General features: G+C 45.9%; 2 protein-coding genes across 9 annotated transcripts in view; both read right to left on the bottom strand.

Annotated features, from left to right (window-relative positions):
• Positions 1 to 3,551: 3,551 nt before the first annotated feature.
• On the bottom strand, positions 3,552 to 7,788 carry LOC139372405 (uncharacterized). Of its 2 annotated transcripts, none has more exons than XM_071112114.1 (5): positions 7,548 to 7,788; positions 6,206 to 6,398; positions 6,020 to 6,111; positions 5,604 to 5,900; positions 3,552 to 5,510 (listed from the first exon to the last, which is right to left on the bottom strand). In XM_071112114.1, exons 2-5 carry the CDS (start codon positions 6,393 to 6,395, stop codon positions 3,864 to 3,866), a joined length of 2,226 nt encoding a protein of 741 aa, XP_070968215.1. In that variant the 5' UTR covers positions 6,396 to 6,398; positions 7,548 to 7,788; the 3' UTR covers positions 3,552 to 3,863. The 2 variants fall into 2 exon arrangements, with proteins under 2 accessions (XP_070968215.1, XP_070968214.1); XM_071112113.1 differs by lacking the exon at positions 7,548 to 7,788 and adding an exon at positions 7,456 to 7,536.
• Positions 7,789 to 9,592: 1,804 nt separating this feature from the next.
• LOC139372921 (R3H domain-containing protein 1-like) overlaps positions 9,593 to 18,753 on the bottom strand; it is a 52,934-nt gene continuing 43,773 nt past the window's right edge. For 5 of the 7 annotated variants that reach the window (XM_071112787.1, XM_071112790.1, XM_071112788.1 and 2 more), the window contains 6 exons: positions 18,508 to 18,665; positions 17,149 to 17,252; positions 16,761 to 16,927; positions 15,563 to 15,820; positions 14,922 to 15,012; positions 9,593 to 11,897 (listed from right to left, as the gene is read on the bottom strand). In XM_071112787.1, coding sequence (XP_070968888.1) covers positions 11,470 to 11,897; positions 14,922 to 15,012; positions 15,563 to 15,820; positions 16,761 to 16,927; positions 17,149 to 17,252; positions 18,508 to 18,665 — 1,206 coding nt within the window. In that variant the 3' untranslated portion in view covers positions 9,593 to 11,469. The remainder of the gene's footprint in view (positions 11,898 to 14,921; positions 15,013 to 15,562; positions 15,821 to 16,760; positions 16,928 to 17,148; positions 17,253 to 18,507; positions 18,666 to 18,753) is intronic. The other 2 variants (XM_071112786.1, XM_071112789.1) reach the window with 2 other exon arrangements.

Here is an 18,753-nt window from a genome sequence, read left to right as displayed (position 1 = left end):
GTTTATTATAAAATTGATTTTTTCATCAAAATTTACATTTTCATCATCAATCTACACACAACAACCCATAAAGACACTGCAAAAACAGGTTTTTAGAAATGTTCTCACATTTCTATATAAAAATATATATATATATATTTTATTTACATAAGTATTCAGACCCTTTGCTATGAGAATTGAAATTGAGCTCAGGTTCATCCTGTTTCCACTGATCATCCTTGAGATGTTTTTACAACTTGACTGGAGTCCACCTGTGGTAAATTCAATTGATTGGACATGATTTGGAAAGTCACACACCTGTCTATATAAGGTCCCACAGTTGACAGGGCATGTCAGAGCAAAAACCAAGCCTTGAGGTCGAAGGAATTGTCCGTAGAGCTCTGAGACAGGATTGTGTCGAGGCACAGATCTGGTGAAGGGTACCAAAACATTTCTGCAGCATTGAAGGTCCCCAAGAACACAGTGGCCTCCATCTAGAGCTGATCGCCCGGCCAAATGGAGCAATTGGGGGAGAAAGGCCTTGGTCAGGGAGGTGACCCAAAAAAATGATGGTCACCCTGAAAGTGCTCCAGAGTTCCTCTGTGGAGATGAGAGAACCTTTCAGAAGGACAAGCATCTCTGTAGAGTGGCCACTCCTCAGTAAAAGGCACATCGCAGCCCGCTTGGAGTTTGCCAAAAGGCACCTAAAGGACTCTCAGACCATGAGAAACAAGATTGAACACTTTGGCCTGAATGCCAAGTGTCATGTCTGGAGGAAACCTGGCACCATTCCTACTGTGAAGCATGGTGGTGGCAGCATCATGCTGTGGGGATGCTTTTCAGCGGCAGGGACTGGGAGACTAGTCAGGATCCAAGGAAAGATGAACGGAGCAAAGTACAGAGAGATCCTTTATGAAAACCTGCTCCAGAAAGCTCAGGATCTCAGACTGGGGCGAAAGTTCACCTTCCAACAGGACAACGACCCAAAGCAAACAGACAAGACAACGCAGGAGTTGCTTCGGGACAAGTCTCTGAATGTGTGTGCCAAGCTTGTAGCGTCATACCCAAAAAGGCTATAATCGCTGCCAAAGGTGTTTCAACAAAGTACTGAGTAAAGGGTTTGAATACTTATTTAAATGGGTATTTCTACAAACTAGTTTTTGCTTTGTCATTATGGGGTATTGTGTGTAGATTGACGATAGAAAAAAAAAAATATGAATCAATTTTAGAATAAGGCTGTAACGTAACAAAATTTGGAAAAAGTCAAGGGGTCTGAATACTTTCCGAATGCACTGTGCATAGTTACGAGATTGGGACGAAAGATATTAGCCTTGATGACATACAGTACCAGTCAAAAGTTTGGACACAACTACTCATTCAAGGATTTTTACTATTTTCTACATTGTAGAATAATAGTGAAGACATCAACACTATGAAAAAACACATATGAAATCATGTAGTAACCAAAAACAAGTGTAAAACAAATCAACATATAATTTATATTCTTCAAAGTAGCCACCCTTTCCTTGATGACAGCTTGGCACATTCTTGGCATTCTCTCAACCAGCTTCACCTGGAATGCTTGTCCAACAGTCTTGAAGGAGTTCCCACATATGCTGAGCACTTGTTGGCTGCTTTTCCTTCACTCTGCGGTCCCACTCATCCCAAACTAATTAAACTCCATTGAGATCGGGTGATTCTGGAGGCCAGGTCATCTGATGCAGCACTCCATCACTCGCTTGTTCAAATAGCCCTTACACAGCCTGGAGATATGTTGGGCTATTGTCCTACTGAAAAAAAAATGATAGTCCCAATAAGTGAAAACCAGATGGGATGGCGTATCGCTGCAGAATGCTTAGGTAGCCATGCCGGTTAAGTGTGCCATGAATTCTAAATACATCACTGACAGTGTCACCAGCAAAAGCACCCCCACCCGTCACACCTCCCCACTTCACAGTGGGAACCACACATGCAGAGATCATCCGTTCACCTACTCTGCGTCTCAGAAAGACACGGCGGTTGGAACCAAAAATCTCACATTTGGACTCATCAGACCAAACGACAGATTTCCACCGGTCTAATGTCCATTGCTCATATTTCTTGGCCCAAGCAAGTCTCTTCTTATTATTGGTGTCCTTTAGTAGTGGTTTCTTTGCAGCAATTCTTCCATGAAGGCCTGATTCACGCAGTCTCCTCTGAACAGTTGATGTTGAGATGTGTTTCTTACTTGAAGTCTGTGAAGCATTTATTTGGGCTGCAGTTACTGTAACTAATGACCTTAACCTCTACAGCAGAGGGAACTCTGGGTTTTCCTTTCCTGTGGCGGTCTTCATGAGAGCCAGTTTCATCATAGCAGAGGTAACTCTGGGTCTTCCTTTCCTGTGGCGGTCCTCATGAGAGACAGTTTCATCATAGCAGAGGTAACTCTGGGTCTTCCTTTCCTGTGGCGGTCCTCATGAGAGACAGTTTCATCATAGCAGAGGTAACTCTGGGTCTTCCTTTCCTGTGGCGGTCCTCATGAGAGACAGTTTCATCATAGCAGAGGTAACTCTGGGTCTTCCTTTCCTGTGGCGGTCCTCATGAGAGACAGTTTCATCATAGCAGAGGTAACTCTGGGTCTTCCTTTCCTGTGGCGGTCCTCATGAGAGACAGTTTCATCATAGCAGAGGTAACTCTGGGTCTTCCTTTCCTGTGGCGGTCCTCATGAGAGACAGTTTCATCATAGCAGAGGGAACTCTGGGTCTTCCTTTCCTGTGGCGGTCCTCATGAGAGACAGTTTCATCATAGCAGAGGTAACTCTGGGTCTTCCTTTCCTGTGGCGGTCCTCATGAGAGCCAGTTTCATCATAGCTCTTGATGGCTTTTGCAGCTGAACTTTCAAAGTTCTTACATTTTCCAGATTGACTGACCTTCATGTCTTAAAGTAATGATGCACTGTTGTTCCTATTTGCTTATTTGGTCTGTTTTTGCCATAATATGGACTTGGTATTGTACCAAATAGGTCTATCTTCTGTATACCACCACTACTTTGTCACAACACAACTAATTGGCTCAAATGCATTACGAAGGACAGAAATTCCACAAATGAACTTTTAACAAGGCACACCTGTTAATTGAAATGCATTCTAGATGATTACCTCATGAAGCTGGTTGAGAGAATGCCAAGAATGTGCAAAGCTGTCGTCAAGGTAATAAACATTTTTTTTAAATATATGTTTTATTTCCCCTTTATTTAACCAGGTAGACAAGTTGAGAACAAGTTCTCATTTACAACAGCGACCTGGCGGGTGGGTACTTTGAAGAAACGCAAATATAAAATATATTTTGATTTGTTTAACACTTTTTTTGGTTACTACATTATTCCATATGTGTTATTTCATAGTTTTGATGTCTTCACTATTATTCTACAATGTAGAAAATGGGTGTGTCCAAACGTTTGACTGGTACTGTACTTAGTCAATCATGGTTGGGACAGGAGATATTGACCTTGATGACACAGTTAATTTGTCCCATGCATGATCTCAGCTGAGGTGGTGGCTTACAGTCCCAAATAAATACACAGGTGGATCGACAGTCAGGACACACAGAAATAATTGATTTAATGGAACAAATTGTGTATATTCGGTACAACAGCACCCTCTAGTGTTGACTCATTAACATGTAGTTTCTAGTCTATTATCTCGTTATGCCCTCATGGCTAGCTTGACACAAAACAGCATCCTTGTTGAGACACAGCAAATAAACACAAACTCAATTCTAGTTAGTTGTCACAGAAATCTCTTGAAAACGTCTCACAGTGCTATCAATATATACCGCGCAAAAAAAGGCTCTCCGTGCACTAGCTGCTATTGCAGAACGCTAAAATGATCCACGTTCTGACCACCACTACAAGAAGACCTCTTTATCCGGTTGATCTCTTCGATCCTTCACCCACTCAGTAAAGAGATGACTGGAAATAGAGGGACCGATGACCCGGACACTGAGCTCCTTCTGCACGTACAGAACGTCTTCATAAAGGGTGTTCGCCTCGGCACAGATCTGCAGCAGCCTCTTTCTCTCACGCAGGTCCTGCCTTCTGTAGTCTATCGTGTGGATTCTCAGGGTTGACTGCCACACAGCGACCAAATCAGTCAGCTCTGATATGGTCAGTTGGACTTCAGAGAGACCCTTGCTGTCGCGGCGCCCTCTCAGCGATATCAGAGTCAGGTCGGCCACGTCACTGTCACCGAACACAGCTGACACACCGTGGTTCCTAAAACATTGGTCAAACTGGTCTTTAGAAAATCTCTGAATGTAAAGAAATAGGTTTGTGTCCACCCACGTGGACTCCTCTTCCATGTCAACATCACCACCTGAGATGACCTTGGAAGTTCCTGTTGCCACTGGGCTTGACAGAGATTGATCAGAGCTTGACGGAGTGATGTACTTCTCTAATGTGTGACTGCTGCTGATGACCTTGGATTCCCCACTCCCTGATGCCATGGAGCTCAGAGATTGATCAGAGCTTGATGGAGCGATGTACTTCTCTAATGTGTGACTGATGCTGACGACCTTGGATTCTCCACTCCCTCCTGCCACTGAGCTTGACAGAGAATGATCAGAGCTTGGAGCTGCACTGCGGTGCTTTTCCAAGGATTGATTTATTGTAGAAGCCCCACTCCCTCCTGCCACTGAGCTTGACAGAGAATGATCAGAGCTTGGAGCTGCACTGCGGTGCTTTTCCAAGGATTGATTTATTGTAGAAGCCCCACTCCCTCCTGCCACTGAGCTTGACAGAGAATGATCAGAGCTTGGAGCTGCACTGCGGTGCTTTTCCAAGGCTTGATTTATTGTAGAAGCCCCACTCCCTCCTGCCACAGAGCTTGACAGAGAATGATCAGAGCTTGGAGCTGCACTGTGGTGCTTTTCCAAGGATTGATTTATTGTAGAAGCCCCACTCCCTCTTGCCACAGAGCTTGACAGAGAATGATCAGCGCTTGATGGAGCTGCACTGCGGTGCTTTTCCAAGGATTGATTTATTGTAGAAGCCCCACTCCCTCCTGCCACAGAGCTTGACAGAGAATGATCAGCGCTTGATGCAGCTGCCCTGTTCTTCTTCTCCCAGGTGTAACGGCTGACCCGGAAGTCCACCTCAGCACCATCACCAGATCTGACCCTGGAAGACCTACTCTCTGCTACCACAGAGCTCAGGGAATGATCATGGCTTGATGGAGATGGAGCTCTGTGCTTTTCCCAGGCATGACTGCTGCTGACCTGGGATACCCCATTCCCTGCTGCCACTGAGGTCAGGGAGTAACCAGAGCTCGATGGAGCCCTGTGCTTCTCCCCTGGGTGACCGCTGCTGACCTGGGATACCCCATTCCCTGCTGCCACTGAGGTCAGGGAGTAACCAGAGCTCGATGGAGCCCCGTGCTTCTCCCCTGGGTGACCGCTGCTGACCTGGGATACCCCATTCCCTGCTGCCACTGAGGTCAGGGAGTAACTAGAGCTCGATGGAGCCCCGTGCTTCTCCCCTGGGTGACTGCTGCTGACCTGGGATACCCCATTCCCTGCTGCCACTGAGGTCAGGGAGTAACCAGAGCTCGATGGAGCCCTGTGCTTCTCCCCTGGGTGACTGCTGCTGACCTGGGATACCCCATTCCCTGCTGCCACTGAGGTCAGGGAGTAACCAGAGCTCCATGGAGCCCCGTGCTTCTCCCCTGGGTGACTGCTGCTGCTGGCAGTGGCCCCCTGGAGCAGGTCCTCTCTCAGGTCCCTGATGGCAGAGAAGGGTCCCTCCACTGAAGCTTTACCCTCCTGGCTGGGTAGAAGGCAAATCCTCACTGATCTGTGAGCAGACTGCAAGCTTTGGATCACGGTCTCCTGCTGTTCCTCGTCACCGAAGATTGACAGGTCCACTTTAGCGTTCACGTAGAACAACACCTATGGCATGATGAATATAGGATCAGTCAGTATGTGTATTGGACTGTGTGCTACTGTTCCTTCCATGCTGGAATAGAAACATTTACTGTTGATTGATCTGATTGCTTGACTGTACTCACGTCTTGGGTGAATTTGAATACAGTGATAGGGTAGTCTTGAGGGAACTCCTTGTCACACATTATCTGCTTCTTTCTGATTACCATCTCAGCATCTGTTACAATAATTGTTTTGTTATGATCTATAGGCATATATGTAACAAAACTACATCCCAGCGAAGAACACTTTTGTTACAGTATTTCTGTTACCTCTGGTGTTTTCAAATGTAACAAAAGCCACCCCCTTGAAGCTGGTCGGGTACTTGATGTTTTCTACATCTCCTCCGTGGCTTCTGGACCTCTGGAAGTGAATAACCAGTTTGTCTGCCATGCGGCTGCTGGACAGTGTGTCTGGTACACCAGAGACCACGACTGTCCTGTTCTCCTCTGAGAGGTTCATCACCTAGAATGAATGGTATGCAAATAAACCATGGTCATGTGGAGGTTTAGCCTATTTATGACTATGTCCTCTAGGTGTTCATAAATTCACTCTGGAGTGTCTGAGTGGCCTCTGGGCGTTCGTAAATTCACTCTGGAGTGTCTGATTGGCCTCTGGGTGTTCATAAATTCACTCTGGAGTGTCTGATTGGCCTCTGGGTGTTCATAAATTCACTCTGGAGTGTCTGAGTGGCCACTGGGTGTTCATAAATTCACTCTGGAGTGTCTGATTGGCCTCTGGGTGTTCGTAAATTCACTCTGGAGTGTCTGAGTGGCCTCTGGGTGTTCATAAATTCACTCTGGAGTGTCTGAGTGGCCTCTGGGTGTTCATAAATTCACTCTGGAGTGTCTGAGTGGCCTCTGGGCGTTCGTAAATTCACTCTGGAGTGTCTGATTGGCCTCTGGGTGTTCATAAATTCACTCTGGAGTGTCTGATTGGCCTCTGGGTGTTCATAAATTCACTCTGGAGTGTCTGAGTGGCCACTGGGTGTTCATAAATTCACTCTGGAGTGTCTGATTGGCCTCTGGGTGTTCGTAAATTCGCTCTGGAGTGTCTGAGTGGCCTCTGGGCGTTCGTAAATTCAAAGCGTTTTGCTCTATGCGCGTTTAGAGCCACACTGGAGGCTCTGGTCAGGAGTGGGGTTGATCCGAGCGTTATGACCACACAACGGCAGTCACGCACCCAAGCTAACTGGCTAAAGTTAGCTAGCTTGCTAGCTACGTCCAGACAAGAATTAGGGAACGCCTCACTCTGACCATTTTACTCAACTTAGCAGAGCTGGTTAGGCGGTTGTCATGTTATCTAGAGCATTGGTGACTGTAACTGTGCTGCTGGCAAAAAAAAATATTTTGACGTTGACTGACACCGGTCATATTTAACCGGTGTTGAGCGTTCGTTCTGGCACTCAGACGAGAGTGCTCTGAAATCGGAGTAGATAGCCAGAGTGAATTTACGAACGCACCCTAAATCATGCCATAACTTAGCAGAAAACTGGATCTATCATGCATGAAGTAGAACTTACCCGTTTCAGTTTAAACAACACTAATTTCAACTCAGAGCGAGATGTAGTATATGTCGACTGCCATTGACAATATAAAAACCAAACGCATTTACCTTGTTTCGGTTTCGATGTGTGAATCGGAGTAGAATGCCTGATCTAAGGTCAGTTTAGCATTTCTGCTTTATGGATTTCAGGTGGATACGCGGATGCTAGACCTGCGTCTACTCAATAATTATAGACATATTGATGCCGAGTTCGAAACAACTGGGATCTCTGAAAAATACGAGATCAAATCATGAGGTCAGTGATCTTGTTTTAAACGCACTGAAGTCCCAGTTGTTTTGATCGCTGCATAACAAGATAATTACAGGTCTCTCCGCCCAACGCGCCACCACGGGCTGTCTAGCTCCCGCCTATCCGTTCTGTGGATTGGTGGATACGTAAACGCCTCCGAGACAACTACGGCTACACACAGTCACCACCTCCGCACCAAGAATAACGTTTATTCCGTTGCGTTTGTTTAAGCTGTTTATCCCGCGTATACCACAGTTGCCAAAGAAAACAATACGAAGCACATATTTACCGGTTGAAATAAAATTTGTTTCGTTTATATTTTCATTTATATAAGCGAATTCATACTTTCTCATTTGTTGGTTGCTAGAGACGCGACCCAGTCGTTCGTCCTTATGCTCCGTTGCCATAACGTTACTATCTCGTTTGCCAGCCAGCTACGACGAACACAATCACGACCTAGTCTGCAGACAGAATAACAGTAATAACAGTAACTTGTTAGCTGTTCAACTCATTAAGATACATCCATAACAATGAGCTGATAATGACCGACTTTGCCTGACATAGTTCTAAAAGTTTTCCTTCTCGTCAGGACACCCGTGAACACTGACTGTTACGAGGAGATCGCATTGCATATAACAACACTAGGCTAGAAGCTATCAAACCTGCCAATATGATAACTGAATAAATACATAAATACTTGTTACTGAAAACCGCTGGTCATACTAGAAACATGAGAGAGGATTTGACAGAACAGTACAGCGACCAGAGAAGTTCATGTTCATCACTCACCACGTTAGGTCATCAGATGCTCCAAAAAAATGTCTCTTAGCCAGCCAAGTTTTTTTTCTCGTTGAACCTGCGTTTACAATGTATCCAATTTCAGTTTGTGTAGTTGTTGGTTTAGCGTTCTGTAACTTTGTAGCAAGTATGGTCAACATGTGTAAACGCACATCTCCATACAAATTATAGTTTGCTTGATGCGCGAAACAATGAACATACGCCACCTACTGGAGGAAGACAGATTTTCCACCGAGTTGAGCATCTGGGGTAGTGAAAAAGTAATAACAACAAGTCCACCAGTGGGCACTGTCGATCCAATCTTGAAATTCGGTTCATACTATCGGAACAAGAAACAAACATATATCACAGATTCTCCTTGTAGGATGACAACCACAATATTGAAGGTAGCGTTTTCTCTGGGGCTTTTATATGTTACGTTGGATGATGATATCATACGGAGAACAAACCATGTTAAAATCGATGTTTATACAAGAACACAATTACTGTAGCTAATATGATAAATTATTCAGGTAACTACCAAAATAATGAAAACACTAAAGTAAATGAGGGATACAAAGTATATTGAAAGCTGGTGCTTCCACACAGGTGTGGTTCAATTAACATCCCATCATGCTAAAGTGTATAAAAAAAAATGCTGGGCAGGTCATTATTTTGGTAACCATGGCTATGCCTCCTTAGGATGACAATGTCCCCATGCACAAGTGGTCACGGAATGGTTTGATGAGCATGAAAAACGATCTAAACCATATGCCATGGCAGTCTGTCACCAGATAGCGACCAAATTGAACACTTTTGAGAGATTCTGGAGAAGTGAATGAAACAGCATTTTCCACCATCAACAAAACACCAAATTTTGGAATAATGGCGTTGCATCCCTCCGACAGAGTTTGACACTTGTATAATCTATGCCACGGTGCATTGAAGCAGTTCTGGCTCATGGTGGCCCAACACCCTATGAAGACACTATGTTGGCAGTTACCTGTATGGTGGTAATGAAGCAAGCAGAAATAATCTCATATTTTGTCAAACGACAGGAGTGTTGTTGAAATGACAAAGCACATGGTTTTGGTGTAAACATTTATTGGTTTCAAACAGAAATAAAAACATCTTGCACCAGCAGACTGGACATCTCTCCTGAATCCACCACCAACAACCATCTTAAATAGACATTTGTTTGGGTGTGATGGGGGTTGTGTTGTGAATAATGCACACTTTTCCAGTGACCCTTCTGATAGGATACGAACGGTAAAACGAACTAAACATGAAAGGAATTTGGCCTGGCCACCCTATATAGTGCACTACTTTTGACCAGGGCCGATAGGGAATGCCATTTGATACATAAGCAGGGAATGGGTGGACTGAACAGAGAGGGTTGGAGGAGGTTGGTGAGAAGGACATTCATTTTAGAATAGCTCAAATAGAATAAACCATCAATGAGATGCACCAAGGTTCTTCTCCTCTTTTCCTTAAAAACGATAAACCACTATCAAAACAAACATTTCTCCCTTGTGCCAGTGCAAAGATACCATTTACTGTGTAGAAAAGTGAGAATAATTTAGCTACCATATCAGTGATGATTCATTGTGAAAGAAATTGGTGGGTCAGAGTTTATACAAATGGAATTGGATGGGGTGTCTTGTCTTTAGGGGTGTTGGGGAGAGGGATGGATAGTGGCACCCGAGCCCATTTAGAAGGCACCATTCTGTTGGGCTATGTTCCAAATGGAACCCTATTCGCTAGATAGTGCACTACTTTAGACCAGGTCCCATAGGGCTCATAAGACCACAGCCCTATGGGACCTGAGTAGTGCACTATATAGGGAAATGGGGTGCCGTTTGGGACACAACCTTGTTCTAGAAGACTAATCTTCTGTTGTAGCAGCACACCAACTGGCTAACGGGAGACTGACTCTACGGGCCGAATCCTAACTTGATATTATACGCCGGCACAACTCAGGCTTTCGTGTAAATCAACGGGACATTTTAAACTGAAATCTGGAGTTATTCGTTGCAGATCTCAAAATCAGAATCCGGCCCAAAGAGAGACACTTGGTATATTATCCTCTTGTAATGAATGAGTACAACCCTGCTTTGGGTGTTCTGACTGCAGCTTTTAACAAACATAAAACTAAATAAAACATGCTGCTTCCTTTACCACGTTCTGTCTGCAAATAAAATATGACACTTTTGGAACTTCCTGTTTTTCTGTCTGTGTCTTTGTGTTTCAACATTGGTGTGTTGTCCGATCCTTTTTTTACACATTTTCATCTCAAAAAGTAGAGAACGTTCCCAAGGCATTAACACATTCCCAGAAAGCCTCTACAACTCAAGTGAAGAAGCTGTTAGATAATGCCAACCGAGTGATACTCCATCAGTCTGCCTGTCAGTCCGGTGGGGAGTGGAGACTAGTGAGTGATGCTTGCAGAAGAGGGGTGTTTGATTGGTTGGCCGATGGCAGCAGTAGAGGTGGAGGTGTGGTGGAGGGGCCATGGCGAGGGCCCGTGACCGGCAGCCCCTCATAGCAGCCCGTGGGAGCCCCTAGAACAACCTCTCAGGGGCCTTAGTAACATATCACCCCACCCTGCTTTTGAGAGGTGGTCCTCTCCAGGTTGGCTGGCTACAGCACCCCACCCTGCTATTGAGAGGTGGTCCTCTCCAGGTTGGCTGGCTACAGCACCCCACCCTGCTATTGAGAGGTGGTCCTCTCCTGGTTGGCTGGCTACAGCACCCCACCCTGCTTTTGAGAGGTGGTCCTCTCCTGGTTGGCTGGCTACAGCACCCCACCCTGCTATTGAGAGGTGGTCCTCTCCTGGTTGGCTGGCTACAGCACCCCACCCTGCTTTTGAGAGCAAGTCCTCTCCAGGTTGGCTGGATACAGCACCCCACCCTGCTTTTGAGAGCAAGTCCTCTCCAGGTTGGCTGGATACAGCACCCCACCCTGCTATTGAGAGGTGGTCCTCTCCTGGTTGTGAAACTCATCAGAGTGTCTCTTGCTAGTTCTGAGTTTGAACGTGGTGGTAAGAAGGGGCCCAGGGCCAGCAGGGCCACTGTGTCTGAGCAAGGCGTTCTGAGCTGCGTACCTGGAGGGAAACACAGCCAGGATGGTGTAGGTGGACGCCAGGTCGTTATGGTTACTACTGGGGGGTTTGGAACAGGAAGTAGTGTCAGTGTTTGTGTCACCGTTGTTACCGTCCCCCCCAGCCCCACAGTGCTTCAGCAGGGTTTCACCAGACTGGTGTTGGTGCTGTTGGGTCTCAGACAACCACTTGATCATGGCCCCTCCTCTGTACAGTTCCCCCAGGAGAGAGTCTGCCTCCGTACGACTGATGCCCTCTGGGAGCTCCAGCACCTCCAGGACTCCACCGTTCACTGCACAGAGAGAGAATTGATTGATTCAGCAGGTCAGTTATTAACAACATGATCTTTTACCACTTCCTGCATGGAGACCAACGGAAGCTGTTCATCTCTAGTGGCAACAGGGATGACATTTAGTTTAGCTGTTTTTGCGGAGTAATTGTGGACCAATAAACACTACTAGAGTGATTTCAATACGGATCATTTTTCCTTCTAAAATAAAAATCTTGCTGTGTGGAATCCAATCCAGTATGTGAGAGAATAATTATATTTCCCAACTCTTAGGTACACCAGTTCATTTATTTAGCCAGGTGTGAATTCTGCCTAGTCTATAAATTCTTCTTCTTACATGAACAAATACACTCCTGTATGGTCCTTCAGTGCACAGCAAGTGGTTTATAATGAGAATATATACACACATTCAGTACCAGTCAAAAGTTTCTAACACACCTACTCATTCAGGGGTTTTTCTTTATTTTCTACTATTTTCTACATTGTAGAATAATAGTGAAGACATCAAAACTATGAAACGCATATAGAATCATGTAGTTACCAAAGAAAGTGTTAAACAAATCAAAATACATGTTATATTTGAGATACTTCAAACTCGCCACCCTTTGCCTTGATGACAGCCTTACACACTCTTGGCATTCTCTCAACCAGCTACATGAGCTGGAATGCATTTCAATTAACAGGTGTGCCTTGTTGAAAGTTAATTTGTGGAATTTCTTTCCTTCTTAATGCGTTTGAGCCAATCAGTTTCGCTGTGACATGGTAGGGGTGGTATACAGAAGAGCCCTATTTGGTAAAATACCAAGTTCATATTATGGCAAGAACAGCTCAAATAAGCAAAGAGCAACAACAGTCCATCATGACTTTAAGACATGAAGGTCAGTCCATCATGACTTTAAGACATGAAGGTCAGTCCATCATGACTTTAAGACATGAAGGTCAGTCCATCATGACTTTAAGACATGAAGGTCAGTCCATCATTACTTTAAGACGTGAAGGTCAGTCCATCATTACTTTAAGACATGAAGGTCAGTCCATCATGACTTTAAGACATGAAGGTCAGTCCATCATTACTTTAAGACATGAAGGTCAGTCCATCATGACTTTAAGACATGAAGGTCAGTCCATCATTACTTTAAGACATGAAGGTCAGTCCATCATTACTTTAAGACATGAAGGTCAGTCCATCATTACTTTAAGACGTGAAGGTCAGTCCATCATTACTTTAAGACATGAAGGTCAGTCCATCATTACTTTAAGACATGAAGGTCAGTCCATAATGACTTTAAGACGTGAAGGTCAGTCCATAATGACTTTAAGACGTGAAGGTCAGTCCATAATGACTTTAAGACGTGAAGGTCAGCCAATAAAGAAAATACTTGCTTGGTCCAGGAAACATGAGCTATGAACATTATCCAAACTTAGAGTTCACCGTAGAGTAGGTGAACGGATGATCTCCACATGTGTGGTTCCCACTGTGAAGAAGGTAGTGTGATGGTGCTTTGCTGGTGACACTGTCTGTGATTGATTTAGAATTCAATGTACACTTAACCAGCATGGCTACGACAGCATTATACAGCAATACGCCATCCCATCTGGGTTTGTGCTTAGTGGGACTACAATTTGTTTTTTCTACAGGACAATGACCCAACACACCTCCAGGCTGTGTAAGGGCTATTTGACCAAGAAGGAGAGTGATGAGGCCTCCACAATCACCCAACCTCAACCCAATTGAGATGGTGTGGGATGAGTTGGACCGCAGAATGAAGGAAAAGCAGCCAACAAGTGCTCAGCATATGTGGGAACTCCTTCTAGACTGTTGGAAAAGCATTCCTCATGTAGCTGGTTGAGAGAATGCCAAGAGTGTGCAAAGCTGTCATCAAGGCAAAGGGTGGCTACTTAGAAGAATCTAAAATCTATTTTGTTTAAACACGTTTTTGGTTACAACATGATTCGATGTGTTATTTCAGTTGATGTCTTTATTATTCTACAATATAGAAAATAGTAAAAATAAAGAAAAACCCTTGAATGAGTAGGTGTGTCCAACACTTTTGACAGGTACTGTATATATATATATTTTAATTAGGTTGTTTATAAATATTATATTAGAAAAAATATTGTTCTAAGACTCAAGTGTGATGATCAACAGGAATCCATTCACAGACCATTATAATTTAAACTCCAAAATAAACAAACGGGACTAAACAGGGTTACATAATCTAATCACACATACAGGGTTTTTTTCTGGATCAAAACGGGGCTTAGGTGGTGGGTGTGGCTATGGGCTTGGCCAACGGTGCGGTCACCAACTTACATTTGAGGCTGTCCTATTGGCCTGAATGACAAAATGTTGTTTAAAAGCTAATTTCCTGCAATTCAACACATTTTGCCAAGGCTTCTGCTATCTGAATGACAAACAAAATGGAAAAACATGGGGGCCTCAAGCCATGACAAAACTCCTGAATGCATCATTTAAAAAAATGATCCTCGTCTAGCTTTTAAATTAGGTTATTATTAGTTATCAAAGACGATATTATTTAAAAAATATATAGGTCCATTATATGTTCTATGTGCCTATTATCCTGTTTTAGTAGTTTGATGTGGAACGGACAGCGTTTTAGCAACATGAAATCTTATACAAATCTGATCCCCCCCCCCCCCCAGGGAGAATGGCACTTTCTTAAAAATAAACAAAGTACATTCTCTGACGAGCATTTAGATATGGTCATTTTCATAGAATGTTTGGGAACTGACATTGAGTAAGGCATTTGTTAAAATTCTAGAACAATATATAGTGGGGAAAGTGGCCGTGCGTTTGGACAATTAATAGACACTGCAGCAAATAAACCCCAATAAGAACATGTATGTCTTGTCCAGAACCAGACTCACAGTCCTCTTACCAAATCGGGAACATCACGGTCCTATTGATCAAACAACCATGAACAGGTAGACTCTCTCCCTCCTTAAGATCAACAACTAAGGTCTCTCCTCGCCCGTCCCTGGGTCATGGTCTCTCCTCTCTATTACCTGGGTCACCTACACTAAGATCTGATGATAATGACTTCCTAGGTGGTGGTCTCCTCCCTCGCCCCCCATGATGCCGGATTCCCATTGGGCCCTGAGGGAAAAGGAGGCAGACATGTTGACTGGACTGAGATTTTGGCTACTTTTTTCATATTTTAATCTTACATTTTCATGTCACAGATTTGGTACATTTTGTCGTATGAAACAAGCTCCTTTGTTAAGTGTGTGTGTGTGTGTGTGTGTGTGTTCTGAGGACTCACGAGGTGGTGGTTGGGGATCATGTGGTGTGTGTGTGTGTGTGTGTTCTGAGGACTCACGAGGTGGTGGTTGGGGATCATGCGGTGTGTGTGTGTGTGTGTGTGTGTGTGTTCTGAGGACTCACTTGGTGGTTGGGGATCATGTGGTGTGTGTGTGTGTGTTCTGAGGACTCACGTGGTGGTGGTTGGGGATCATGTGGTGTGTGTGTGTGTTCTGAGGACTCACATGGTGGTGGTTGGGGATCATGTGGTGTGTGTGTGTGTTCTGAGGACTCACGTGGTGGTGGTTGGGGATCATGTGGTGTGTGTGTGTGTTCTGAGGACTCACGTGGTGGTGGTTGGGGATCATGTGGTGTGTGTGTGTGTGTGTGTGTTCTGAGGACTCACGTGGTGGTGGTTGGGGATCATGTGGTGTGTGCCATGGATCAGCGGAGGCCTGATGGCAGGGTTGTACTGGAGGGGTTGACCCAGCAATGGGTATCTGCCGTCCACTGCCTGCCCTGGGCCGAAGGGTCTGGGGAACTGGGTCATTATGGGGATGGGGGTGAGGCCGGCCGAGCGGAGGTTCTTTATGGAGGTGAGTTGGTGGGTTGGGGCTTGGGGCTGGGCTGGAGGCGTGCTGGGGCCACCCAGCTGGGGACTGTTCTATAGGACAGAGGCAAAAAAGGAGGGACAGAGAGGTGGGGGTCAGAGGGGACATAGAAACCCTTATATATATATATATATATATATAGTCCATCGGAGGGAAAGTGTATCCCTAGTTTGAAGAGACGGGCCTGAGCAAGATGCTCGGAGTCGCTTATCTTGATAACACAATGAGCAGTTTTTGGGGATGCAAGAGGTGTAGATCAGTCATCCTGCCCCCTCTCCCTCAGGCTGATCCTGCCCCCTCTCCCCCAGGCTGATCCTGCCCCCTCTCCCCCAGGCTGATCCTGCCCCCTCTCCCTCAGGCTGATCCTGCCCCCTCTCCCTCAGGCTGATCCTGCCCCCTCTCCCTCAGGCTGATCCTGCCCCCTCTCCCTCAGGCTGATCCTGCCCCCTCTCCCTCAGGCTGATCCTGCCCCCTCTCCCTCAGGCTGATCCTGCCCCCTCTCCCTCAGGCTGATCCTGCCCCCTCTCCCCCAGGCTGATCCTGCCCCCTCTCCCCCAGGCTGATCCTGCCCCCTCTCCCCCAGGCTGATCCTGCCCCCTCTCCCCCAGGCTGATCCTGCCCCCTCTCCCCCAGGCTGATCCTGCCCTCTCCCCCAGGCTGATCCTGCCCTCTCCCCCAGGCTGATCCTGCCCTCTCCCCCAGGCTGATCCTGCCCTCTCCCCCAGGCTGATCCTGCCCTCTCCCCCAGGCTGATCCTGCCCTCTCCCCCAGGCTGATCCTGCCCTCTCCCCCAGGCTGATCCTGCCCTCTCCCCCAGGCTGATCCTGCCCTCTCCCCCAGGCTGATCCTGCCCTCTCCCCAACTTGCAGAATATTACAAAGACTCCTGACTGGTTATGTCTAATTATCAGCAGCTCAGTAGTTACCTGTTAGTTGTCTAGTTGTTCTGAGTTCTGGGTAACCTGTTAGTTACCTAGTTGTTATAAGTAGTTACCTGTGAGTTGTTTAGTTGTTCTGAGGACCTCTGGCTGCGTGTGTGATCCAGACTGTAGTATCTGTTGTGTTTCCACTGTGGAGGGGAGTGGGCTCTGGGCTGGTGGTTAGGGGGCAGGGTCAGCTGCATCATCACCATCCCACCACTGTGAGGACCGGGGAGCACACCTACACACAGTTACAACAACAACGTCAAAATCACAGTTTCATTGTCAAAGGAACGTTTCCATCCTCGGATGGACAGGACACACAAGGCAGGAAAACCATTTCAATGGTTCCAAATCTCATACTTAAGGGTCTTTCAAAGCGAACGGTATCTATTTTAGTATGTGTGTGATCCCGGGGGGAATTGAACCCACGACCTTGGTGTTGCTGAGAGGTAATGTTACCTGAGCACTGCTGTCCTGGTAGCTGCTGGGTTCCACACGGAGACGAAGCCCGGGGAAACTGCATCTGCTCTGCCCCAGGAGGAGGTAAGAAACCCATCGATGGACTGTGGAGACACTTGCTTAGTCAATATATTTATGGAGCTCTATGAGGCATCCATTAAAAGACATTGATAGCACTAGCAGCCAGCCACTTTATATTTGCTCTCAAAGTCTCCCTTAAAAAGAGCCCCAACACAATGTTTCAGAAAGAGTCTTGTATTAAAGGTAGGTTAATGATCTCTGATTAACGGTGACAGTCCATGAGAAAAACAAACATGTCATTAATTTCCTCTTTATGACCTGAATCACTCTGTCATCAGACTGAAGGATGACATTACAGCTGCCTGGTACTGTACCCATAGGGCTCTGGTTAAAAGTAGTGCACTATATAGGGAATAGGGTTTTATTTGGGACACTTAATATTAACACTGACAGTACTGATGCTGTGGGGCGGAATCGAGGAACCAGTACAACAGGGAGGGAAGTCAATTTCAGCTCAGTGGAGTTTGTTAGTAGGGCAGTCTGGAGGTCACTTTCAGCTCAGAGGAGTTTCTGTTAGTAGGGCAGTCTGGAGGTCACTTTCAGCTCAGTGGAGTTTGTTAGTAGGGCAGTCTGGAGGTCACTTTCAGCTCAGTGGAGTTTGTTAGTAGGGCAGTCTGGAGGTCACTTTCAGCTCAGTGGAGTTTGTTAGTAGGGCAGTCTGGAGGTCACTTTCAGCTCAGAGGAGTTTCTGTTAGTAGGGCAGTCTGGAGGTCACTTTCAGCTCAGTGGAGTTTGTTAGTAGGGCAGTCTGGAGGTCACTTTCAGCTCAGTGGAGTCTGTTAGTAGGGCAGTCTGGAGGTCACTTTCAGCTCAGAGGAGTCTGTTAGTAGGGCAGTCTGGAGGTCACTTTCAGCTCAGTGGAGTCTGTTAGTAGGGCAGTCTGGAGGTCACTTTCAGCTCAGAGGAGTCTGTTAGTAGGGCAGTCTGGAGGATGATTTATAAGGCTGACAGGTGCAGTGCAGCCCAGTCTTAATAGTACACCTCAGCTCCCATGAGGACCGGTTTCTACACCAGCAATAACTCCCTTCATCAACCACACTATAGGAGAACTATGGCCCTGGGGGGGAACGGGGGGGGCCTCTATAGAGTCTAGCTACTATAATGGACTGTTGTAAATGGTGTTGGCAGTTTGGTTGGTACATCGGTATCTGTGCCACTTTCATCAACGTTGAACTACTTTGGAATATGAAACAGTACCAGATTACAGACCTAACACTTAGACTAGTTAATACACAGTCCATCTTCCTACTGTCAACAACAGAACAGCTCAGTTCCTACCTCATGGTGCTGTGTTGATTTGGGGGCATGACACTGTAGTAAACCTGCATGCCTGACATGGCCATGGGAGCTTGGCTTGGATGGCTCTGGATCATCATGGGCTGTTGACATGCCTGCTGATGTGGAGGCATGTTCTGAGACCCCTGGGGCATTGATACCTGCACCACGCACACAGACCATATGGAAGAACAGGATTAAGCAGGAGTGTTTATTTTTTTACATTTACAATTGATACAGACATCTGAT

The sequence above is a fragment of the Oncorhynchus clarkii genome, chromosome 18 (assembly GCF_045791955.1).
Source record: "Oncorhynchus clarkii lewisi isolate Uvic-CL-2024 chromosome 18, UVic_Ocla_1.0, whole genome shotgun sequence".
In the NCBI taxonomy this organism is placed as follows: domain Eukaryota; kingdom Metazoa; phylum Chordata; class Actinopteri; order Salmoniformes; family Salmonidae; genus Oncorhynchus; species Oncorhynchus clarkii.
The sequence above is the reverse complement of the archived record's forward strand: the minus strand, read 5'-3'. Positions and strand labels throughout refer to the sequence as shown.